The 27,083-nt window shown below is 33.4% G+C and overlaps 1 protein-coding gene across 16 annotated transcripts; it reads left to right on the forward strand.

Moving 5' to 3' along the window:
- The first annotated feature begins 17,075 nt into the window (after window positions 1-17,075).
- LOC141712461 (uncharacterized) lies at window positions 17,076-26,875 on the forward strand. Of its 16 annotated transcripts, none has more exons than XR_012571603.1 (16): window positions 17,077-17,276; window positions 17,643-17,668; window positions 17,930-20,156; window positions 20,753-20,844; window positions 21,928-22,197; window positions 22,302-22,491; window positions 23,742-24,007; window positions 24,298-24,678; window positions 24,831-25,099; window positions 25,173-25,362; window positions 25,564-25,743; window positions 25,830-25,934; window positions 26,039-26,117; window positions 26,200-26,304; window positions 26,387-26,477; window positions 26,596-26,875. XR_012571603.1 is itself a non-coding variant. In XM_074515418.1 (16 exons), the coding sequence occupies exons 10-14, from the start codon at window positions 25,109-25,111 to the stop codon at window positions 26,224-26,226; spliced, it is 399 nt and encodes a 132-aa protein (XP_074371519.1). In that variant the 5' UTR covers window positions 17,084-17,276; window positions 17,643-17,668; window positions 17,930-18,989; window positions 19,594-19,711; window positions 19,883-20,844; window positions 21,928-22,197; window positions 22,302-22,491; window positions 23,742-24,007; window positions 24,298-24,678; window positions 24,831-25,108; the 3' UTR covers window positions 26,227-26,304; window positions 26,387-26,477; window positions 26,596-26,875. The 16 variants fall into 16 exon arrangements, 7 of the variants coding, with proteins under 7 accessions (XP_074371519.1, XP_074371522.1, XP_074371518.1 ...); XR_012571605.1 differs by having other exon boundaries at window positions 17,078-17,276; window positions 17,930-18,989; window positions 19,883-20,844; XM_074515418.1 differs by lacking the exon at window positions 25,173-25,362 and having other exon boundaries at window positions 17,084-17,276; window positions 17,930-18,989; window positions 19,594-19,711; window positions 19,883-20,844; window positions 24,831-25,116.
- Window positions 26,876-27,083: the final 208 nt, after the last annotated feature.

The raw sequence follows: 27,083 nt of genomic DNA on the forward strand, positions 1-27,083 counted from the left end.
TTAAAATCCTTGTTTTCCACTTCATTATGTTATGGGCTCCTTCTTTCTTAATGGCAACCTCCCTGACTATCACATTCGGGGTTTGCCCTAAATCTTATTCCTCGAGCTATGGATTTCATCTAAGATCTTGTCCTTAAGCCCTTGAACGTTTGGAACCCAAATTCTGTAGGAATACCTCATTATTCCCTTATCATCTTTCTCAGTATTAATCTCTTCTCCAGTCATTGGCTTTCTGCCTTCATTCATCATTTTTTTTGGCACCATATGATCTTTTCCAATAATTCGGGTTGCATTACAATCTCAAACAGCTTTTCAGTACCGGCTGCAGTTACCTTCACTTCTATTTCCATTTTTTTTTCAAAATCTCTTATCAACTCTCCCAAAGACATTTTCATCTTGAGTCTCTCTTTTATACTAAGGGCATTAGCCACCATTTTGGCTTTCCCTGGATGATAAAGAATCTCTTAATCGTAATCCTTGATTAGCTTTAACCACCTCCTCTGGCGCATGTTGAACGCTTTCTGCGTGAAAATATACTAGAGCACTTACGGCTGATGTAAATCTCGCACTTGTCTCCATACAAGTAGTGCCTCAAATCTTTAGGGCAAACTATTGCCACGAGCCCAAGCTCACGGGTGGGGATATCGAATTTTATATTCCCTTAATTGTCTTGACGTGTACGCGATTACCTTGTTGTGCTGTATAAGAAGCACCCTAATTCCTTATGCGAAGCGTCACTACACATCACAAAATCTCCTTTTCCATCCGGCAACGCCATCATAGGGGCCGTCACCAATCTTTGCTTCAGTTCTTAAAAGCTGTTCTCACATTTCTCTGTCTATTCGAACTTCTCAGTCTTACGAGTAGCCACGTTGAAGGGGCTACTATCTTTACAAACTTGAACGAACCTCCGGTAGTGACCGGCCAATCCTACCTCTGGTAGTCGCCCTAACCATGGTTATCAATTCCTCAGTGGTCCTTTATTCATTCTTGTCAGGATCCTCCACGGGATCCTTCTCAGCAATAATCCCTTCTAGGACAACATCCTTAACCGCTACATCCTCAATATGAACATCATCCGGTCTCGTGTTAGGACGCTCTATCGAATCCACAATCTGATCTCCAATAATTAATAAAACATCATCGCGTTGTTGCTCCTCAACCTCAGGGTTCAGAGTCCCGCTACCATATATGATAATGAACTATGCTTCTATCACGATATTTATAAGGGTTCCCATAAGGGTTTTAACTGTCAGTACTACGTTAGGTAGTCCGACTATGAACTTGGCAAGAGTCCTTATTATCTTAGTGAACTTATTATTTTAACGTCACATCATCTCTGAGATTTATAACGCTTGGCTCTGATACCATTTCTGTAACACCCCCAAATCCAGGGTCGGGGATCCGGGTTGTCACGAGTTCCATTTCCCTTAATAATACTTAATCTTAATAATCAACCAACTACTGCACACTGTGACCCCACAATATACACACACACACACCACAAGTTATAGTCTCAAAGATGAATGCCAAAAATAACACAAGTCAGTTCATTCCACAATTATAAGTCGTTATACCTCGAAAGGGGTTTCTGAATAAATTTACATTTCCTTGCCATTATTACAATTCATATAGATACATGAGTCTGGAACACCAAAAGTTGAAAGCCTAGCCTATTGGTAATTCCTAACTCAGCTACTGCGGCATCAACGCCTCTAGAAAACTGCGGAACGTTTCCTAACCGCTTGCGAATTGGGAGCTTGGTCCTGTTCATCTTTTCTATCTGTTGTTGTGTGATGAAAGAAGAAAGCAAGGGTGAGCAACAAGCCCACCGAAATAATATGTATAATAATTAACAATATATGAGCATTCTCATAGTACTCATGAAAGTCTTGGTCAAGAAGAAATGAACCAAGTTTGATATCTTAACGCGACCAAGTCGCAAAATATTCAGTATATATGTATATATACTTTTCAAAATCTTGGAAGTCCTCTTTCATGCATAATTTACACAGAGTTCCAGTTTATAACTGTATAAAAATATCGTTGCAAGGTGATCTCATATATCTAACCTTGTCTCAACGTTTTTATGAAAATCTTTGTCATGCATAAGATAATCATTAACCAGATATAACTTGAAAAGATGAAGTTACAAGATACTCCAATATACTTATATCTTTTCCGGATACTACATGAACTACCACCGTTCAAGGTATCATCAGTTTCAAAAGTTCATCACATAGATGAGACTACAAGAAAAGACTTGAATAGATTCAATCTTTGAAATATGATTATAAATAATGAAGTTACGAGATACTTCATTAAGTCCCGATATATATACACCTATATATATATCTCATACTTTCCTTGGAAACCTCTGTTATGAAAAATATAAACAGAGTTATAATATCCAATGAATTTGGAAAGAAGAAAATCTTGGCATAAACCTGATATCTTGCTGATCAGGTAAAGATACCAATAAGTAACCTTTTCTACTAGTAGATGGACGAATTCCCCACTAGTCATCACCCTGGCCGCAATAGGACCTTATGCTGGACTGCCACTCAGCCACTTACGCATTTGATGGACTCCCACTGAGCCACTTACACTTTCATGGACGCCCGCTGAGCCCATGTTGCTTATGCCGACTCAAATAGATGAACTTACTTTCCGAACGATGGGCAAGTAATCAAGATATTTTCTCAAAACAGCAACCTCGTTGCGAATGTAAAATACACCACTGAGCCGGATCCCTCAGGTTTTGAACGAATATTTAAATCCCCTTCGAAAGGAAGATCTTAAATATAAAAATGAGTTTTGGGATCCGCTCTAACTTTTAAAAATCATTTTGAAGACTCGAAAACATTTTTAAGAATGTTTGGAGTAATGCTGATTTAATGAAATAAATCAGTCCCGATATATTAGAAAATATCTGAATATTATTATTTAAATAATATTCCCAAAAGTATAATCCTTATAAAAATAATAGAAGTAGAAGTTTTAAAACTTATACTTAAAATGAATAACAAATAACCAAAGATATACGATCTTTATTTAAATAATAAAAAATAAGTTTAATTATCGAAACATTATTCTGTATTAAAATAAAGAATATTATTTAATAAAATAAGCGGAGTCATAAGTCCTCAAATGAATATTCAACTAATATTCATTAAATAAAATAAATCGAGTCATAAGTCCTCGAATGAATATTCAACTAATATTCATTAAATAAAATAAACCGAGTCATAAGTCTTCGAATGATTATTCAAAGTAATATTCATTAATAAAAATAAAGTTATCGAATAAACCTTATTCGATTAATAGTTTTGAAAACTATATCTATATATATTTAAATATATATGTATATAATATACTCGGGAACATCGACTCCCGGTTTAGAAAATGTTCACCTTTGGGTCCCCTATACTAAGGGTATACGCAACTACTGCTTATCTCTAGCATAGGTATTATGCAATTTATAAACAATCGAATCAAAAATTAGATATCAAGATTACGAAACAGACATGCATATATATCATATCAGCATGCTCCAACATATCGCAAGATTTGCTAATAACAATCATGCACTTATCACAAGATAATGCATATACATATATACATCACAACAACAGTATAACGGGTACAAAACTTGCCTGAGCGACTGGGGGTGATAAATGGCTTGGGACGAGTCTGGTAACCTATAAACAATATATAAGTTGGAATTAAACCAAAGTCGCTTATGAATCTATACTTTAACCAATTAGACCCTAACGTTCGCTTTTGCGCTTAACGATTCACTTAAGTCGCTCGAGTACCCTCGGCACCACCATTTTTAATAAATTAACCATTAAGAGTTTTAAGGAGATTCTTTCGCGAGTACTCTAACAACTGTCAAATCCACTTTACGTAATTGTTTCATATCCCAATTAGTCATTTAAGGGCCTTAACCAAGGTTTCAAAGTAAGGCGAGGGGTAAAGGTTCGTTCGCGAAACACCGTTACTTAAAACGGCCGTTTCTCCTAAACCGTACATCGGATTTAAGAAAACCACATATCAAAACGAAACTTGAAACATAACCTATCTAAGCATGGAAGTGGTTAGTTTATAGAAGTGGGTGTTCGGGTCCAACAGTTAATCAAAAAATAGTTTATAGAAAATCGGGCATTACGACGGCTATAACCTAACGATTTCCAAAGTTTAAACTACACCAAATCATCACCAATTCAACAACAATCCAACATACATCAACATCAAACGAAACCCATTCATCTAAGCACTATTATCATCCAAACAAACCAAACTTAAAACTAAGGGTTCAAGAGTTTATACCTTCCCTGGAGAGTGGGTAGTCACTAACAAGCCTCTAGGAACCTTGATCTATGCTTAATCAACCTTAAGCTTTCATGAAAATCAAGAAAATCAAAGTAAGTTACTATTCACTACTATTCATCATCATCTTTGATGAGTGGATTAGCTAAGCAAACCATGGAATCTTGATCTTAAACTCATGGTATAACTAAGTTATGAAATATAGGATCCAAGGAAACAAACCTTGTAATTTTCCATGGCCTAGAACTTGAGTTTTGAAAATCTATTTCTTCATTTCTTGAAAAGGCCGAATGGAAGAAGAAAGAAATGGGGGAGAGCTTTTGCTTGCTTGTCTTGCCTTGATATTTGTGCAAAGAATGCATGGTTGTGGTTAACTATTGGCTAAATATCTTGTTTTCACTTGCTTATGACATTGCTTGCATCACTACTTTGCCACATGTCTCATTCTTGTGGTGTGATGATGTCACCTTGCTTTTAACCACATGTTTTAGCTTATCTTAGAAGCTTCCTTCTCGTGTTACTTGCATGTGCTTGCCCCTTGGACGTTTATTTGTTTTACGGTTCGTTTAACTCTCGTTCTCGTTGATCGTTTGAGTGATCATATCCGGGATCTTATTACTTGGGCTTCCCTAACCCTCTCTTAATATTTTATAGTCCTTTAATGATCCTTGCTTATAATCCTTGAATTTAAATGCTTTTAATCATGTTACCTTGTACTCAATTATTTCGGTATCTGGTGGATTTTCGGGAAAAATCAAAGTGTTCGAATTTGGATTCTGACGATCTTTACATACACTCAGATACGTTATGGAGTACTAATAAGATCTCAGAATATCAATAAAAGAATTCCTACAAGTGGAGCCCACATCTGGGGCCCACATGCATTATTTATTTATTTAATTATTTAAATAATTATTTATTAAATAAATAAATAATTGGATAATGTGGGGCCCACCAGTGGAGCCCACATGTGGGGCCCACTTCTCCATTATTTATTTATTTAATTATTTAAATAAATATTTATTAAATAATTAAATAATTGGATAATGTGGGGCCCACATGTGGTGCCCACAAGTGAAGCCCACATGTGGGGCCCACTTCTCCATTATTTATTTATTTAATGATTATTTATTTAATTCTTTAAATAATTATTTATTAAATAATTAAATAATTATTTATTTAATGACGTGGCGGTGCACACGTGGCAGGGTTGAGCAAATGTAAGAGTAGCGTTATAACAGAAAAGCTAACGTAACGCTTTGCTGACGTGGCAGTGTGGGACCCGCTTTCTGGAACAATTTTAGTGGGGCCCATATGTGGGACCCACTTTTGCTGACGTGTACACTGGTGGGGCCCAAAAAAATAATAAATAAATTGAATATTATTATAATGATAAAGCAAAGCGTTACGTCATGTCAGCATTATTGTAACACTAGCTTTCTACTGCAACACCAGCCCTCTAACGTAACAGTAACTTCACATGTAAAGTAACGCTATTTCGTTAGTGTTACGATAGGTCGAAAAAGTCTGTCTAATGTAACACAAAACAGGCATTACATTAGAAAAGTGTCTTATTTGCCCATCTATGGCGTAGTGCGAAAATAAATTAAAACAGAAGATTTGCGTAGAAAAATTTCTTCTTGAAAGCTTGCAATATCTTTGTATGTGCGTAGATATCGAAGAACTGGTCAATAATATATATGGATATTGAGATTTGGATGAAAGTTTTGTAAGATATGAATTTTTGAAGTTTTGTAGATATATAGATGTGCACAGAAGAGAGAGAGAGAGAGAGAGAGAGAGAGAGAGAGAGAGAGAGAGAGAGAGAGAGAGAGAGAGAGAGAGAGAAGAGGAGAGAGAGCCAGATATTTGAGGCGGCGACGGAGGGTTACGCAAGAATATATATATATATAGTAAAACTGATTTTTTTCCTGAAATTACAACTCCTCAAAATCAATCTCAAATACCACCATTCAACTACACCATAATAAAATAAATGAAATTTAAACACACCGTAATTTATATTTAAACATATAAACTCGCCGAAGCGAAGAATACGTCCATCGAAGTACAAAATCCATCCAACAACGACTCTTCCAACGACATCTAAAAATTCTGAAATTAATATATACACTAACATGCTATAATATAACTACTAAAAAATTAAAATCTTGAAATCCCTCCCCCAACATTACTGCTGGTCACCCCAAAAAGGTTTTCTAGATGTCCGAAAAATAGTTCCCGAAAAATCTGAAATTAATATACATAGATACACACGCATTGAATTGCCTTGTAAATTAGTCTGCATAATCAAACTCCCTTTGTATAGCCCAAAAATAAATTAAAATATAAGATTTGCGTAGAAAAATTTCTTTTCGAAAGCTTGCAATATCTTTGTATGTGCATAGATATTGAAGAGCTGGTCAATTCTATATATAGATATTGAGATTTGGATGAAAGTTTTGTAAGATATAGATTTTTTGGAGTTTTTTAGATATATAGATGTGTACAGAATAGAGAGACACAAGAGGAGAGAGAGCTAGATGATTGAGGTGGCGATAGAGGGTTTCACAACAACATATATATATATATATATATATATAATAAAAGTATTCTCCCCTAGAATTCTCTTGACCTCAAATTTCCTTTAACTAGCCCAAAATAATAATTAACGGGAAATAATTTTTAATATATTATTTTTGAATAAATATAAAAATTATACCGAAATCTCCCAAAAAGTATGAAATTTTTAAAAATATGAAAATATAGACTATTTGAGAGTCCCGTAATTTTATAAAAATAAAATACGAATTTCGTGGGCTTTAACATCCCGATAGGGGCCTGCTCCCATCATTTTTTATAAAAATGAAATATTTTTTTAATTCATAATATATCCTGAAAACACATATTACGAGTGACAACTCACGCAAAATAATTCCAAATACACTATTCGTAATACAGACCATCAAAATCAATTCATGTAACGTAAAATTTTGTAATTACGTTATAACACATAATAAAATATACGAAAAATATTATTTCCCTCAAAGGAGCGTATATAACAGACAACACGTAAAATTTATTATCAGAAACATCCCAACTGAGATAAACACATAATATTTCACTTAATGTATCATAAAATAATCTCAAAATTCCTGGATCTTACACGTTTAAGGTTTTGTATACGCGCACATATGGTATATAGATATACACATGCCCTTTGAGAACTGTTACTACTAACATATCAATTTATTAAATTTTCAGTTTAATTTAAATTTCAAAATTCTTGCATCGTTCACTATTGGATGTTTTTATTACTTACTTTATTATCAACTTTGATGTTTTTCTTAGATCTTGCATCATTAATGATTCATAGATTAAGTGAAACTCAAATTGTTTGGTAACAATATTAAAAATATATCCATAAATATATTCTCTAAAATCAATGAAATTCATTTGTGCATGGCTGAATATACACCACAACTAGTGACGAATGCAGTATTTTAATCATAGTGTGTCACTCAAATATCTAATATTTATGCGCTATTAAAAAATTGAATCGGTTGTATGTATAATTTTTAGTCAATTTTTTTAAAGAATTTTGAGATATTTAGTCTTTTCATTAGGTCAATAAATAAGTGAAGTGGAGATATTTGTTCAAAATTCTACATAATTGACAATAACAAAGTATATTTTATAAAAACTCATTGTGACAGTTGTACAAATTAAAAAAAACACTAAGGAGGGGTGCATATAAAATTTAAACTTGTAATGGCATGTAATAGAAGATGACAAGATATTTTCTTGGTTCGATATATTAAGGATGTTGACAATCGTGTTTTAGTAAATGATGCTAATATCACTAGTACAAGAAGTACTTTCTGCAACGTAGTTTTAGCGTCGGTTCTTTAAAGAACCGACGCCTAAAGAGAACCGACGCCTAAAGAGAACCGATGCCTAAAGGTATTTCCTGCGTCGGTTGCAAGATTGACCGACGCAAATAGGTATATGTGCACGACATTTGGTGTGGGTTATTAATTTAACCGACGCTAAAAGTGTTAATAGCGTCGGTTCTGTGAGTAACCGTCGCTTAAAAGTATTTATGGCGTCGTTGTTTACAACCGACGCTAAAAAGTATGCTTTGTGCTACGGGCTTCTAGTTGGTCGACGCTATAAATTTCTGCTTTATGCTATGGGCTTTAATTTAACCGACGCTAATAGTATTAGAGTAAAAAATTAATTGGACCAGGGATGTCACGACACTGAAGGTGTTCTTTTAAATTTTTTATTTTTGTATAACTATTTTTTAATCACATATTTATCTATTTATCATATGTATCTCATAATCTTTTTTAATTTGAGTTATGATATATTTGCTAAAGTTAAAAGTCTTCCAAAAATAATTTTTTTTTGTTTTTTTATATCGAAATGTTACATAAAATAAAAGTAATAATATTTGTATGTTGTTCATATTCACACAATATTGAATTTTGTTTACTCCGTTTCAAAAATAAATGTCCACTTTTATGAAAAAACATTTGTTTCAAATTAGTTGGCTACTTCAACTTTTCAATTAATTTTCAAACACTAATCTCTAGTTTTATTTTCCAAAATCTATTCCATGTCACACATCTTCAATTTATATTATTTATATTTTTAATATCAACTTTGTTTCACAAAATATATTTTTTATTACAATTTTTTTGATTGGGTATTTAATATAATTAAAATTGATACAAGTATTACTTTTATATAAACATTGACTTTCTTAATATACGGAATTTTATGTAACTCAAACTTAAAAATTTTTTATGAAGAAAAAATAATGATTAATCTCAAAATAATCAAACAAAAAACATAATTAAAAGAAGAGTAAAATAAGTTTTAAAAATTATAAAAAAGGAAAAAAGAGGGTGAAATAGTGAGGATGTCCAGTGTCTATTCAATTTCAAACTAAGAGAAGTACTCCACTCCGCTCCACTCCGATAGATACCCATCTTTACGTGCCCCAGTTCTCTACTCAGGTATTCACCACTCCGATAGATACCCATATTTACGTGCCCCAGTTCTCTATGATAGTTCCTGATTGAAGAGCTTGAAACTTCAGCACTCCTTCTCAGGTCTCTCTCTCCCGCACTCTCCCTCTCTGGCACTCCCCTATATATACGTATATACACGCTCATATTACTTTTTTGTTCATTTTCATAGCCTATTTACCTAATTGAATTCGTATCTTCTCATGTGTTAGCCCTGCTTCACTGTAATCGGTAATCTCCTCCCTCTCTCCCGACCTGTCTCTCCTTCTTCTCTCCCTCTCAATTATTATTTTCATTTTTTAATTTATTTATTTTCATTAATAATATAAATTTTGAGATTTTTTATTATTTTAGTTCAGCTTATTTTCTCTAAATATATTGCCATGCATTTGTATAACATAATTAGATTAAATTTACTGTGTTTTTCTAATCTTGGTTCACCAAGGATATTAATTTAATACATAAATTTGTTGGTTTATAAAATTTAAAGTGCAAGTGTGGCCTAAATTGATTATATCTTCCTTTTACTTTTTGTGATATGTGTTAGCATTACTTGTGACTTTTTATGTTGATCTTGATTAATACTTCTTTATTTCTGGTAGTAAAATGAGTTGCTCTGTTATTTAGAATCAGTTGCTCTTTTAACCGGAAACATATATAAAAATTTTAAATTCTTCTTCATCTCAGTAGTTAAGTATGAATACTAAGAACAAGACAAACTTTATAATTTTATCTTCAATCAGCTTTGGGACATTGAAACTTGTAGCTAAGAGTGATGTTGATGCATAACAAAAAGCCACCTTTTTATTTTTGAACTTCTTTAGCCTGGGTCATTTGGAATCCTGGTTTCAAATGCATTTCATTTGGAATCCTTATTTTAAACTGTAACTTGATATATTATTTATTATATACTTATTAACTTTTACAACTGGGAAGCTAGCGTGCAACAAATAAATATTGTTTATTGTAGCTGCAGGCTCCATTGTAGCTGCAGGCTTCAGGCAAATTTAAATTTTAAAATTTCTTATAACCTCAAACTTAAACAAATTATTTGCTTCCCGGGACTCTATAATGTGCAGCGAGTAATGTTTTAAAATTTTAAATTTTACCCAAACTTTGACTAACTATATGCTTCTCGGTATAAAATTTTCAATTTTACCCAAACTTTGACTAACTATATGCTTCCCGGTATAATTTTGATGCAATAATTTTCACAATATGAAAGTGGTTATATTTATACTGCAATGGCCACAGAGGCCACTAGGGCAACCATAAGAGCCTAGAAAAATGAAGTGAATAGTAAGTAAAGTTAAAGGAATGTCAAGTTTTTATAGGCTGTTGAGCGTGACAAAGTACATGCATAATTATAAGCTGGAGTTTTATGCAGTTTGCTCATCTTCAGCTTGCTGGTCAGATTCTACAGACCACTTGCTTATCCGTTGTTTAGCAAGCGATATCTGCCGATATATCAAAGTTGTTAGTGCATACTTAACAGTCAACACCTGGAAACATTATAGGATAATAAAGGACAATCACATTACCTGTTTCTCCCAGTCGGTCTTGTAAGAAATTATCATTAGTACAATTGTTTGAGTGAGAACATAACCAAGCACTATTTCAACTGGAATTCCGATCAAGGAAATTTCTTATAACCTCAAACTTTAACAAACTTTAAAATTTCTTAAAATTTCAAAATCAAATTCATAGGAAGAACATAACATATTATTATTATTAATAAATAAAATAAGCAGTGATTACTATGTTAGTTATAATGTTACTGCCCCTTTTATTAATCACCTGAACTTAGCGCCCTTACATTATGTAGTTATAAAATTTTGTTCTTTTTTTGAAGATGTACTATAAGTTTGACGCAACCTGGCAGCATGGATTTCTACCTCCTCTGTTTTGCATATTTATTTAAGTAGAGAATTAACATCCTGCAAGTTGAAAAATAGTGTAGAGTGGATAAAAATTAATTAGTAAATAGTTAGATGATGATTAATATATTATTGAGTCCTAGTTCATGTGCAAATAGGAAAACAAGAAAAAAAAAGTAAAGTGTATTCTTAACAAATATGTAGATATATGGATTGGCATTGTTCATTTTAGGTGGAATTTGAGATAAAGATTAGTAAACTACTTATTGTTAGTTAAATTTAATGTTTATTTTTAGGTTAATATTACTGAAAGATATACCAAATATATTTTTTGAGTTACAATGTGTCTTTGGTAATATATATGTTTATTTCTTTGATTTGTAGTTTTTAGTTCCTTATTTTTGCAACTTGTCTTTACTGACTTGTCTATCATTTATTGTATAGAATTAAAAAATGGATCGTCATACATGGATGTACAAAATATCACGGGCGACCCATGAGTATATTAGTGGCGTCAAGCACTTCATTGAATGTGTGGAGAAACATGCAAAAGGTGACATGATCATGTGTCCTTGTTACGATTGTTATAATTTAAAAAATTTTCCTAATGTTGACACAGTGCGTGACCATTTATTCCGACGGGGTTTCATGAATGATTATACTAGGTGGATTTGGCATGGAGAGGGAATACACTCTAGAACAACGGAGACATATACAAGGAATGATGAAAGTTTGGAGATGGTAAGCCTGAAAATAAAGAAGATGACGTGGAAAATGATAGGGTCGAGGAGATGATCGAAGATCTTGAAGATTTTTTAAAGCACCAACCAAAAAATCTTGAGAGCTTGGTTGATGGTTCCAAAAAACTCCTGTATCCAGGGTGCAATGATCAGTTTACTAGGTTATCAACAACCTTGAAATTGTGCAAGCTTAAAGTGAAGAACGGGTGGAGTGACAAGAGTTTCACAGAAATGCTAAAACTTCTCGCTGACATACTCCCCCCGAATAATGAGCTTCCCATTTCCACCTATGAGGCGAAGAAGATATTGTGTCCTATGGGTATGAATGTAAAGAAGATTCATGCTTGTCCAAATGATTGTGTGTTGTTTCGCCATGAGTATCAACATCTACAAACTTGTCCAAAGTGCGGAGCATCTGGGTACAAGCGGGAAGGAAATTATTCTTCGAGTGTTGATAAAAAAAGGCCTCATGCGAAAGTGCTGCGATATTTACCCGTAGTGGAGCGATTCAAACTCCTTTTTGCAAATGTCACTGACGCAAAGATTATGAGGTGGCATAAGGAAGGAAGAAAATCAGATGGGATGCTCAGACACCCTGGTGACTCTCCACAATGGAGAATAATTGATGGAAAGTTCCCGGAATTTGGCAGAGAAGTTAGAAATTTACGACTTGGGCTTTGTGCGGATGCCATGAATCCGTATCGCACTTTAAGCTCTCAACATAGCACTTGGCCGGTTCTTCTGACAATTTATAACTTGCCTCCTTGGTTATACATGAAGCGCAAGTACATCATGTTGACATTGCTAATCCCCGGTCCTAAAGAACCCGGAAATAATATCGATATTAATCTTCAGCCAGTTATTGAAGATCTAAAGTTATTGTGGGATAAAGGTGAGAAGGTATATGATGCATTCAGCCAAACATATTTCACTTTACGTGCCATGATTTTTGCACCATAAGTGATTTTCCAGGTTATGGAAACCTTTCAGGATACACTATCAAAGGAGCTAAAGCGTGTCCGATTTGTGAAGATGCTACAATTGATCTTCGTTTAAACAATTGTAAAAAGAATGTTTATATGGGTCATCGTACATTTCTTCCCCTTAATCACCCGTATCGTAAGAGGAAAAAGTCTTTTGACGGGACTGTCGAGACTCGAGTGGCTCGTTTACCATTAACGGGGAGTGAGGTTTTGGAACGTTTTAAAGATATTGATGTTGTACTTGGAAAGTTGTATTAAAAGCCAACTCCAAATAGTATTTGGAAGAAGAAATCTATATTTTGGGATCTTCCATACTGGGAACACTTACAAGTTAGATAATGTCTGGATTTCATGCATATTGAAAAAAATGTCTGTGAAAGCCTTGTCGGGACATTGTTGAATATACCCGGTAAGTCAAAGGATAGAATAAAAGCCAGATTAGACATGCAAGAGATGGGTATACGAGTAGAATTAGCACCACAACAATTAGGAAAGCGTTCATATCTACCTCCAGCTTGTTATACTCTATCTAGAAAAGAAAAAATCAGCTTTTGTGAGTGTTTATCTAGTGTGAAAGTTCCATCTGGATATTCCTCAAACCCAAAAAACATTGTCTCAATGAAAGATTTGAAGTTGGTAGGAATGAAGTCACAAGATTGTCACGTGTTAATGCAACATCTATTACCGGTTGCAATTCGAGGCATATTACCGAAGCATGTACGATTGGTTATCACGAAACTGTGTTTCTTCTTCAATGCTATATGTAGTAAGGTGATTGATCCCATGATATTGGATATTTTGCAAGCTGATATAATTGTTACACTTTGTGAGTTTGAAATGTCTTTTCTACACTCATTTTTTGACATAATGGTGCATTTAGTGGTTCATCTTGTGAGAGAGATTAAAATTTGTGGTCCGTTATATTTGCGGCAAATGTATCATTTCGAGAGATTCTTGTGTATCTTAAAAGCATACGTGAGAAATCGACATCTGCCTGAAGGTAGCATAGTTGAGGGGTATTCAGTTGAAGAGACTATTGAATTTTGTACTGATTATTTAGCATCTACCGATCCAGTCAGAATTCCAAGATCTCGGCATGAAGGAAGACTTGAAGGTCAGGGTACATTAGGACATAAAATGATATGTCTGAGTGGTGAAATGCTTGATAGAGCCCATCTTTTTGTATTGCAACACATGACAGAAGTCCACCCTTTCTTACAACAACATATAGTTGAGATTCGACAAATGCATCCTTCTAAGAGTGGCAAGTGGGTTACAAATGAACACAATCGATCATTTGTTAAATGGTTTAAAGATCGAGTAATGTCTCAATATTCAGAAAGTCATACCACCGTTTCTAGTACGCTAAAATGGTTAGCGTATGGGCCTAACATGCCAGTGAGATCTTACCAAGGATTTGATGTTAATGGGTACACTTTCTATACACAGTGTCAAGACAACAAGAGCACTGTGTAGAATAGTGGAGTGTCTGTAGAAGCTTCTTCGACTGAATTTGATAGGGGCAATTCTATCACATCATGAGATATAAAGAAGTCATACTATGGCGTGATTGAAGAAATTTGGGAGCTTGACTATAAGGATTTTAAAGTTGCTCTCTTTCGATGTAAATGGTTCGATATCAAGCGTGGCGTTCGGGTAGATGAGTCGGGCTTCTCTTTGGTAGATTTTAATCGATTTGGACATGAAGATGACCCGTTTATATTCGCTACACAAGTTAAACAAGTGTTCTACATTAAAGACCCCGCTGATTCTAGATGGTCAATTGTTCTTGAAAGTAAGCGACGCATTCTTGGAATTGATAATATGGAAGACGAGGACGGGTATGATCAATTTGATGAGAATCCCCCTTTCTCAATTGGTCTACCTACCGCAGTTAGAGAAGATAATGTAGATACAAATTATGTTCATAATGATCATGATGAAGGGTTATGGATTGATCGTCAAGTATGATTTCTAGTAAAGGTAATTTTAATAACAAGTTTATAAAGTATTTTTTTTTAATTCTATTAATATTTGGTGACTAAGAATATTACTAGAAATGTTGCCAGGTTACTATCTACTTAAATTATCAGTACATGTTAAAAATAAAATATATATTCGGTCCATTTGGAAAATTAATTAATCCTTTAAAAAACCTATAATTTAATGATCATTATATCAGATATGTAAAAGCTGTTTACATATCTGGTGTAACTCTCACTACACCATAAATGGTCTATCGCAACGTCCTAGTCATGAATGTTGCTAGATTATGTTACCTTAACTATACTAGTTTTAGCCTACTGGAACACTGTGATTTTGGTGTTACCTTAGCCGTAAACTTGGTGTTTCCTCAGATAAAAAGTGTTCAGCTTTGTAACATGCATAAACAATGTTGCCTTAGATTATTCACAAACAAATACAATTTTTTACACAAAAAGAAAAATTAAATATTATTTGAATTTAGAAATTTCTAATTTGTATGAAAGTAAATAATTCATTTATCTAAAAAGTAAGAGTTTTGAACCTAAGTGAATTTATAGTTTGAAATAGTGTAAATAAGATTTTGTTTTATTAATTTATGTATTAACTATTTTACGTTAAATTAAAATTTAAATATTAATTTTGAGTTCAGAATAAATAAATACATAAAAGTAATAAATATATTTTGACATAAATAAAATCTTGTTAAATAAATAAGTTGGTACTGCTAAATATTAAGTAAGGTATTCTTTTATTAAATTTAAAATTTAATTTTTTGAAAAAAATATCAAGTATTAAAATACACATAAATATAAAGCGGCTGCCCATATGTAGTGAATTGCTGGAGATGAATTGTTAGAGCGGCCAAAAGCCCGCTCATTTTTCGCCAAGTACTGCCCAACATCTTTTCACTAACCCTTCTATGTCTCATTGTTTAATCGGGTTAAATGGCGTTTGGGTCACTCAACTGACCGCAAACTTGCAGTTGGGTCATCCAACTCAAAAACCTTTCAATCACATCATTTTACACTTAAAACTTTTCATCCAGGTCACTCGCCGTTACATTCCGTTAAAAACATAACGGAATGCTGACTAAGTTTGGTGACTTGAATTAAATAAATCTATCATGGCATGTACAGTCAGATGAAACGGCGTTTTGGTCACTCAACTGGCTCAAAACTTGTAATTTGGTCATCAAACTTAAAAAAAATTCATTCAAGTCACTGACTATTACGTCCATTAAAAACTGGAAAAAAAAAACTGAACGAAGAGCACTTATGACCATTGTCTTCTCTCTTACAAAATTTTGGAACATATAAATGCAATAAATAAATGTATCAATATGTTGTTCAATTCTCATATTAAAGTCGTTACAAATCTCAAAATATCTCAAAAAAATTCAAAATTTTGAAAATTTTTCTCAAAATTTTTATTGGGATTTTATTCCAAAATCTCAAAATTATTCTATAATGACTCGTAAAGTGATTTTATTTTTGGACTCGTATGTTTGCACAATATTCTCTTTTCACAAATACATTTTTTTAACAATTATTTATTTTAAATGACTTTTAATAACCCGTTCAGCTCAATTTAAACCGATCAAAACCAACGAACAAATGGTAGGGTTAGGTTATAAAATTTCAAACTTTGGGTCGGGTTGTTAAAATAAATTTAACGTGGCCAACCCGACCCATGTGCACCCGTAGTTTTTATGAGTAAAATCATTAATGATAATCTGTGTATTTGTTGTAAAAGGGTATGATAGGAGGGCCCTTAACGTTGTTGTAGAAGACGAGTTCATTCGGTTTTCTTTTCAATTTTTAATGGACATAATAGTTAGTGGTATAAATGAAAGTTTTTTTAGTTTGATGACCAAATTGCAAGTTTCAAGCCAGTTGAGTGACCAAAATGCCGCATCAGCTGACTGTACATGCCACGGTGAATTTATTTAAACCAAGTCATCAAGCTTAGTCAGCATTCCGTCAAGTTTTTAACGGAATGTAACGGAGAGTGACCTGAATGAAAAGTTTTAAGAGTAAAATGATGTGATTGAAAGTTTTTTGAGTTGGATGACCCAACTGCAAGTTAGCGGTCAGTTGAGTGACCAAAATGCCATTTAACCTTTGTTTAATCTGTCATCGATACAACTCTCTCTCTTTCTCTCTCATAATTAGGACTTTAGTTTCTTCATATTGTGGCTTCTTCAAATTACAGCTGCTATATTTTGGGTTCAATTGATTCGATTTACTTACTAAATTGGGGCTAATTGTTCTATCTCTCGATTTGATTTCAGTTTCAGTGGATATTTGGTAGTGGATTTTTAGGGTAATCTCTCTTATTCTCCATCTATGTATCTCTATCTTCTCTATCTCTTTGTCTCTCTCACGTTTCTTCAAATTAGGTTTTGAGGTTTAATCAATTACTCAAACTTAAGCTTTTATAATCAGTTTTTTAATTACTCGAATTAGGTTCTTGGATGTGCTTGGTTGTACATTGTTCTTTGTGTTTGTATTATTATTTTGTGTTCTCTGCTGTTACTCTATCTCTCCCTCCCATTTCTCTGTTTATATGCAATTTATTCATCTACAATGAAATTGAGTTACTTTAATGTAAGTGAAACCATGATGCAATAAGTTTTAGGTACTCTTGTCTCATTTATCATTTACATTACTGCTGTAATATTCATTGCAGGGTTCAAAACTTGCCCAGAGATAAAGGTAAATACTGATTAACAACATGAATTCATCTCTCTGTCCCTCTCATATTAGCACACAAATACACCCCCACACACACAATCTAATGGCGCTGCATTTTTGGGCTCTCATTGTTTAAAACCAGTAAGATTTTGAATTTTTTTGTTTGGGTTGTAAAAGGCCTGAGACTTGAGAGAGGTTAAATGAATTTTAATTTTGGGGTTTTTTAGTAATTTTTTAATAATATATTTATGTAGTTTTTGGTCTGCATTTGTAATGAAATAGACAGGAAATGGCTGGAGGTGGAGCAGGACCAGCAAAATCAGAAGGGCATCATCCCCCGAAAAATCAGCTCCCTAATGTGTCTGAGTGTATAACCAGTCCTCTTTGGCATGCGTGATTTAGTAATTTAATTTTATTTTTAGATACTTGATTATGTGTTTTATTTGAACTTTAATTTTTTTTGTTGGATTTTTTTATCTTTGCTTTATTTGAATTGGAAACTAGTTATAATGTTAGTTCTGATATTCCTTTGTTGATAGCTATGAGTTTTTTGATGTATAAATTGACGATTACAGAACGAGAATAAGAAAAGCTGTATCTCTAATCCAAAAGGCTAAGTTTCATTTTAGTTTTAATTTGAATATGAATACATATGAGAGCATGATATTGAAGAATTGTATTACTTGTGTGATTTCTATATAATTTTTATTTATATGCTTTTATATTGCTGTATATTTAATTCTTGTGTTGATTACCCTTTTGCGAAGCAACCCTAACCTGTTGGATTTTTTAAAACACAACCACGTTTCTGGATATTACTTGATACTAGTGCCTATGTGCCTATGTGCCTATGTGGTTTGCATAGTTGGGGGTCATTTTAATACCCAAATGGTATGCACCACAACCATCTGTCTTCTTAGGTAACACTGGTTGGGTTGTCTTATGGGGGTATATGGTTTGTGATTAAGTCTGGTAAAGAGGATTCAGAACCTCAATCTGGATCCCATTGTGTTAGTGTCTAGATTAGTGTTTGGTTGTTTAGAATGGTCTCGTGCGTTAGTTTTTGGATTTCTGATTTGGTTGTTTGTAATGGGAACCCTGTTCCTATACTGTTTGTTCCTGATTTTGTTCACATCAACCATCCAAATGGTGCCTAGATCGTGTTGTTGGGAGACATTTTTGACTTGTTTTTTCTCTCATTCTGTGTTTTACTCTAGGGGGTGTTTTCATGTACCTTTCTCAGGATCTACAAATATATATTATACAGCTATATCAAGAAGTTTAATCAGCAGTCGTGCTTTTCACAGACCCTCTTATTCATATCCTGTTTTGCAATTATCTGGTAAGCCTGTTTCATCTTTGTACTAATGCCTCATATATTATCTGCTCTTGCTAATGTTTGCTTTACTTTATTAATTTGCTATTATTTGTTTGCGATACTTTTTGCTAATACATATATTAACTTAATAGCTGTTGCATATGCAACTCGTTGTTTGTACTTATTTCTACGTTGGAAACTCTTAGTAGTTACAAATGGTTCATTTTATCAAGTTTTACAAAAACCTAGTTAAAAAGGTGTTGTTGCATTGCATCAAACTATAAAACATACCCCTCCCAGTCTCGGGCATTGCTAAATTGGGTGTGAAACAAATAATTGTTTTACTTGGTGTTTTTTTATAATAATGGATTTTGAGTGCTGATTCTGAAAATGTATTTACCTTTATAACATTTCTTAAGTAACTATAATGAAGTATAGTTATATGTATATTAGTGGACAATCAGAGGGAGCATGTATGTGTATGATTGTGAATTCGTATATATTTTGCGATGAACTTGAAGATTGTGATGGTTGACATTTAGCTTTACATATTATATTTTGCTTTTACTAGATTCAAATTAGAAACAATGAGTTGTAACTCAACATTTTAGACCCTGCAATATTGTAGGAAAAGAATTTGTGAGACATTACTCCGATGAGATTATTGGATATGATGGGTTCTAGAATATGTTTTTTCTCTAAGATCAGGAGATACTATCGACTAAATCAGGACAGAGCTTCAACAGGTTGATAGTTACATTTTTATGCGGATTTTACATGGCAAACTTCTTATGTAAATGGTTTTTATGAGAAAATTTACATGATAATTGTGCCTTAATAATCAGTTTAATAATCTGCAGTTTCTGTATCAGCTGCTCCTTTTTTCTTATTACAAATTTTTTATGTTCTACTTCTAGATAGCCAAAGTAGCGTGCAGAACTCGGTGATTTCTGAGTACACCTGTATAGGGATTGGTTTTTATGCAAAGTTTATCCCTAATACTCCAGTACATAATAATTTCACTCCAGGAGCCCAACGAGTTCATAAAACAGGTGTTACTGACCTAACCTCTAATGGAAGAATAAGAGAAAGTTTCTTTTTGTACTTGGACAAATTATGACATGCCTTGATCTTGAAGTCGAGGAGAAAGTGAAGCAAATCCAAGCAGAAGTCTGAGAGCAGTGGCTAGTAGTATTGCTTTTTTTTATAGTTTACATTCTTTCTTTTTTAAATTTTATAATCTTTAGCAGTTGGTAACCTGTTTAGATTTTGGATGAGCGGATGTTTGATTTGTGTAAATGGAATTATTGTGGTAATGAATTGGTATTTTGGGATTATATACATTATAATAGAAATTTTTAATTTTTTTTGGAAAAGTGTTACAATATCTTTATAAAGTGTTACAGTGGGCCCCTCGTGATCCCCATATGGGTCCCACTTTTTTAAAAACATTTTAGAACTCTAAGGTAACTTAAAAAACAAGTTACAACTGATCTCTCTTTCTGTTGCATTAGCAAGCTAAGGCAACATATAAATAAGTTAAAATACGATGTTTCCTTAGGCACCAAAGATGTTACCTTAGACCCCTAAGGCAACATGGAAAAACCTATCTTTAAGAAAATGTTACCTTAGCTTAAAAGTGGGGCAAGAGCAACATATTTAGCCCCTAATGCAACATTTTTTTGGTGTTACAGTAGGCATTTTATGGTGTAGTGTCTTAGAAATGTTCAGGTTGCTGCTATAGATTTTATGCATACTTTAATATATTCAATCCATACTTTTTGCAGGTTTGCGCTTGGAAAGTGTCATGAAAGCAGAAAGTAATTAAGGTTCATTGAGGGCTACATTAAGCCATTTACAGCATCATCAAGTACTCGAGGTGAGTCCTTAACACATTTAATATATCGACTTTGAAATTCTGAATAAATTATTTGTAGTTATGCCATTCTATATATATAATTTAAAATATTAGCCCAATCTTTCTTAGCTAGAGAAAGATATCTCACCTGTGACCTTCATATTTGTCTCTCCCAATTTAAGAGCAGCAACAGGTATAACAGGTGCTGTCATGCTGACAACAAAAACAAGTGGACAATTTATAAGTTGCAAAAACAGTATGAGAGAATGTGAATAAAGTGCAACATTTAACTTACAGTTGCTGACTAACTTTTACAAAAAAGCAAATACTTCTTTAAGCTTCTATAAAGTTTTGCATATTATGGAACACCTAGATTTGTCTAGAGTACTGCAAAAAGAAGGGTACAGGTTACAATACCCAGTTGTGGGGGTCACTATGATATCAACTTCCTTAAAGATCTCCATGTGATAGTACATCATCCTTCGCCTGTGCAGTAACATATGAAAATGAACCCTTACATACAGAAAATTTAACAAATTCCAATAGTAGTCATTAACTCTTCTGGTTACATAGTAGTCATTAACTAGATGATGAAACCAACTATATTTAAATTACCAGAAGGTCCTTAAAACTTTTGTGTTATCCTAGTAAAGTATTATCTATTTTGAAAACAGTTTCTAAACATGATTTCTAGCATTTTGAGGGTTCAAGCCTTGTTAAAAGAGTGTGTTCAATAGGGGGGAATATTATAGTTATCTGTCTAAAAACAATATTAAGAATCTGCGCCTTAACTCAGCTGATTTGTTAATTATGTAGTATGACCAAAATATTTTACATTGATACATAAATATATATTTCTAAGAAAGACTTTTCTCTGGTCATACGGTAACATTTGGAGATTCGTCTTACCAACATGTGTGTGTGTTTGTGATTTTGGCTCACCTTTCTTATGTCCAAACAGAGTGGAGAAGAAACAACCTGGGTGGTAATTATTTCTACAGAATAACTTGTATACACATTTTACTGTTACAAGTCTACAATAGGTTTTGAAATCAAAAAAATACTTCTACTTCTTCCTGACTTGTTGATCTTATATTATTGTAGGTAATTGCTATGGATAAAGATAATGCAGAGTCTAGTTCCAAGAAAAGGACCAGAGGTCCAACATTGTGCAAAAAATTGAAAAAAAGGATAGGGAACCAGAATTTGGATGGCACCCTTGATTTCGATGAATATGGTAACCCGGTTGGCGGTATGCGTAAAGATTTCATAATTTATCTGGGAACAAAGGTTCGCTTCCAAGTTGATATTAATATCGAGAGTTGTGATATAGTTAATCAAGGATTAAAAGATGTTATTTGGGATGACATTAAGGTACGATAATATTTTACATTTACACTTTAATTTGGGAAAAGTAAAATGAAATCATGAATCTGTTTAAAAATTTTGTTGCCTTTACTCATTTGTATCGCTTTCAGAGTCGTTGGAATCTGGATGATTCACATAAAAAGATGGTGCTGGAAAGAGCTGCAAAGATGTGGAGGGATTTCAAGGGTAAGCTGACTAGGAATTATGCGCACAGACAAGGATCCTTGTGAGAAATATCATTACATCAGCCGAGAACAGTGGAAAATATACAAAAAGAGACGTGATACTGAGGAGTTCAAGGTAAAATTTTAACAAATTATATAGGCTTTAACTTTCGTCTGGGGTATCGATGTCACTGGGTAGTATTTATCAAAAGCTGGTAATAACCACATTGCTAGCCTATTCTTTAAAAGCAGATTACATTTGCAAACTAGTTTATTTATTTTCTTTATTCTCTAAATTGGTAGATTTATTCCCTAATCGACATTATTTTTTGCAATAAGGCTGAAGCAAAGTAAACGGTAATCTCTACTTTGGATGTACTTTTATCTTCTTCATATGGCAGTTATCATGGTCCTGTGTTGTACTTATGCACCTGAACTTCCTCTTCATATCTATCCACACTCTACCTTTGTTCCTTTTCAACCTGCTACCAGAAGCACCACATAATTCTTCTTCAATGCTGAACATTCTTTCTCCAACTCTTGCACTTTGCAGTTCATCCTCTCCATCTATATCATTGCTCTATCCTTGCTACTTCGACCAACACCCTTTAAAATTTCTTCCTCAAGTAGCTTCACTAATCCATCATCCGAACTACTCACCTCTTTCAAAAAGGTGTCTCTCAGATGTAACTGATGCAAAAATAACACATTGACCATTATTCTTAGCGGCAGTCGCTTATTTGTTGCAGCATGCTCACAAGCCTCGGGAGACATCTTGCTGCAATCTAGCAGTTTGCATACGTCTTCTTTTTCGTACTTTGTTAAATATGTGTGGTTATCCAGGTATATGCTTATTGCCCTGTATTAACCATCAGAGAGTCTTTGTGTTTTTATGGATGCTACAAATGCCATTTCTGCTAGTGACATGAACGTACTCTTCTTAAGATTAACATCACTAGCCACTTCTGCTAAATATTTTTCGACAAGTTCAGCTACCTTCAATCTTGAAGAGTTATAAGGACTAGAGAGATTACTGTAGAAATGTTTCAGAATCCTTCTTATGCAATCTGTATCACACTCTTGTTCTCTAGCGTACCCAAAACAAGGTATTAGCAAATCATTGACAGTCGCCTGATCTAGCTGCTTTTATGATGTAAAAAGCTTACACAGAAAAACACAATACAAGCAGCATGAAAGCTGTTTCTTTTGAAGTTGATTGTAGCTGTTTTTTATGTCGAAGTATAATAATCTTAAATGAGCAGCATTTTATGATTAATTACTTATTTACTTGTGAAGAACATATCACCAAAAGCCTCAAAATTAGTAGGGTAAACAACGTATTATATGTTGGTCTACATTTTTATTTTTTGCCTCTTTTGTAAGCAGGAAATAAGTGAGAAAGCAAAAGACAGTAAAAAGCATGATGGGCATGTTCATTTCCTGGGGCCTAGTGGATATTATGCAAATAGGGCTAAGTGGTGCGTGGATGACCCCATCAGTTCTTTGGATGATTCAGAATGCATCGATGAATCAATTTTGTCGAGTCAGCGTAGCAAATGAAGTTATGATTGGCTTAGAGCACGTGTGAAGAAGAAGGAGGGTGGAGGTTATTACTTCCCAAATTGCAGACCAAGGAAGTCTTTGCAAAAATGGTAAATCTACTTACTTTTTTATGCATAATTCTGTCTTATATATGAGAGGTCCTGTGAGTCTGGGACACATTAAAGAGTGCTGTAATTCAATTTTTGAAGTATAACTATGATTTAAATTCTGCCAAGTAAATGACCTATGTATCTAAAATGGATATATTACATTCAACTGTGACTTAAATCATTCTCCTGACTATATATCTCATTCATTTTAATGTCCTTCATTTTATAGTCGCTTGGTATCATCCCTGTCACTTCCTCCTGATGGTTGGTTTTGTCATTGTTTAAAGCAGGGAGAATTGCAGATGCAAGTTTCAGATGGTTCATGGACTCCACAAGGCCATGATGACATATTATCGCGTGCACTTGGTCGTAAAGAACATGGCGGACATGTTAGAGGGGTTGGAGGAGGAGCCAAAATTAAAGAAGTATTGGGATCAGGAAAGTCCAAACAGAGTGGGGTCCTATCGGTGGATGAGTTGGCTACAATCATACAAGAAATCACCAAAAAAGTTCAAAAGGAGTGTGATGAAAAGATGAATGAAATGATGAATTTGAAACTTCAAGGAATCTTTAATCATTTGAAGTAGGTGGGTTTGTCCATCCCGGAGGATCATCTTTTCAATGATATTGGTATTCCTAAAAATGAAACTGTTCAAAGCAGTTGCCAATCGGTAAATCGACAAGATCATATCTCAAATATCAAGGCACTTTTGCATAAATATTTAGCTCATGGCCTTTAATTTATTTCTTATTTAAATAATAGCTACCTGTTTAGATTGTAGACTATATAATGTACTAATATTTTTATTTTTGTATACTGCAGACACCAACCCTTTGTCATCTTTGGGTGATACATGTGGAAAAAGGAAGAGTTGTTGTGACTAGGGGGACTGTTTTTCCCCCAAATAGTCAGGGGAAAATAGGATTCATAATAACCCGATTGTGCCTAACAATGTCAGAGTATCTGTTGATGATGTTGTACCGGAATTTCAACTTATTCCCCTTCCAGTGCCATGTAACGAACTTGAAACTATAGGAAATACAGCGGGTAGTTTCGTTCAATGGCCAAAGGACCTTGTGACTTTAGGGCAGGTATATATCATGTTATGGTATTTTTCTCATTCCTTTACAATATATCATGTTTATGATGACTTTGTTTCATTAGGATCCAATATCAATGGATAAGGAAAAAGGCCATGACATTAGCCCAAAAAAAGTTGTTATGATGCCTAAGAAAGTTGAAAGTAAAGGTTCGGTAATTCCTGTCAAGAAAAGCCCTGATGATGACACAAACTCAACTGAGCATTGTCGATCTTTACGTTTTTTGCTTAATAAGCTGCCCTCTAATAAAAAAGGTTTGGTCTTTAAGTATGAAGAAAATGGAGAAGATCCAATATACGTTGTACATGAAGATGTTGATCAGTTTTTGAAAATGAGCTGGTTAAACATACCCATTCTGGAAATTTTTTGAATTAAGACTAGTCTTTACTTCCTAATTTACCTTAGAATCATTATCCAATATACATATTGATTGTGATAAATAACATTGCATGTAGGTACATTGGGAAGCTTTGTAATGAATTGAATAATGATAAATTTGGATTCATGTTGCCATCCAAATTAGCAATACCATATATCCGTGATTATCAACGTATTCAGGATGCAGCCGAGTACATCGAAAAATCTTTGGTTGCGAATAAAGAGAAGCAGTTTATATTAGCACCTTATATCCAAGAGTGGGGACAAAACCAATTTTATGTTCAGTATTTTTATTAAAAATATAATCTAATTGTGATATATATATATATGTCTATTGGTGTAGTGACCACTGGATGTTGCTCCTATTTTGTCTCCATGAAAGTGTTATCTATGTGTTTGATTCTTTGAAGAAGGAACGGAAAATACGGTTGACAACACCTGCACGAACGTAAGTTAAATTTCAATTTAAATTTCAAATAGTCTACAATATATATATATATATATCCTTGTTTCTAAGATTTTTGAATTATGTACTGATATACTATTACACAGGGCATTTAAGTTGTATGTACCAGGAGGCGTAAAGAGGAATAATAGAAAAGAATTCCTTTGGATTCATACGGAGGTTGAGGTATAACTTGTTTAATTCATATTTTAATTTTGTTATTGTTATATTTATTTATATATAATCAAACTTAGTGTTTTATGTATAGTGTCCTCAACAAGAAGGAGGCACATAATATGGTTTTTTTGTTATGAAGTACATGCATGACATAGTCATGCTTTGTCAAAAAGATCTTAACACGAACTGGAAAGTGGTAAGACAAAAATATTTGATATTGTTTTACAAACATCTAAACTCAATATTTGTCTAAATATTTTATCATTTCCATTTGAAAGGGTCTTGGTTCAAGAAGATATACTAAGAAGAAAATCAATGAGATTCGAGAGATTTGGGCAATTTTTTTTATTGTCGAATGTCTATAATCAGGTACGATAATAACTTTAGACAAATCTAGAAAAATGAGACATATAATCTTATATATGTTGCTAATTATGTACCAAAATATTACTAACTAATATTGTATATGTGTGACTATATTATGTAGGTGCTGGACTTTGCTGAGATTCTTGAGTGTTGGACCTCCCAAGCTAAATGATGATTTGCTGGATTTTTCAACGTCAATATTGCTAATTCGATGATGCCAAATGAACATTAATATTTTTTTGGGAACACATTGTCATTTATTACTTTATCAAAAATATTTTGATTGTATTTAAAATTCAATGTATCGTACTTTTTGTTCAATGTGTGTATGAAAAGATAGCTTGAGACCTACTTTAATTTTAATTTGATTCCTAGTTAATTTGATTATTCAGTTATATTTATGGGAATGCTGGTATTTGTAAAAAGCAGGTTCAGGATATCAATAAAAACGAAAAGAATAATTATTTTTTTTACATTACTTTAGGCGTCGGTTTTATTGATCAACCGACGCCTATAACATACACATATAGCGTCGGCTTTTTCAATGACCGACGCCTTTAACATAAACATATAGCGTCGATAATTTTAACAACCGACACCTTTAATATT

The sequence above is a fragment of the Apium graveolens genome, chromosome 3 (assembly GCF_009905375.1).
Source record: "Apium graveolens cultivar Ventura chromosome 3, ASM990537v1, whole genome shotgun sequence".
NCBI classification, from domain to species: domain Eukaryota; kingdom Viridiplantae; phylum Streptophyta; class Magnoliopsida; order Apiales; family Apiaceae; genus Apium; species Apium graveolens.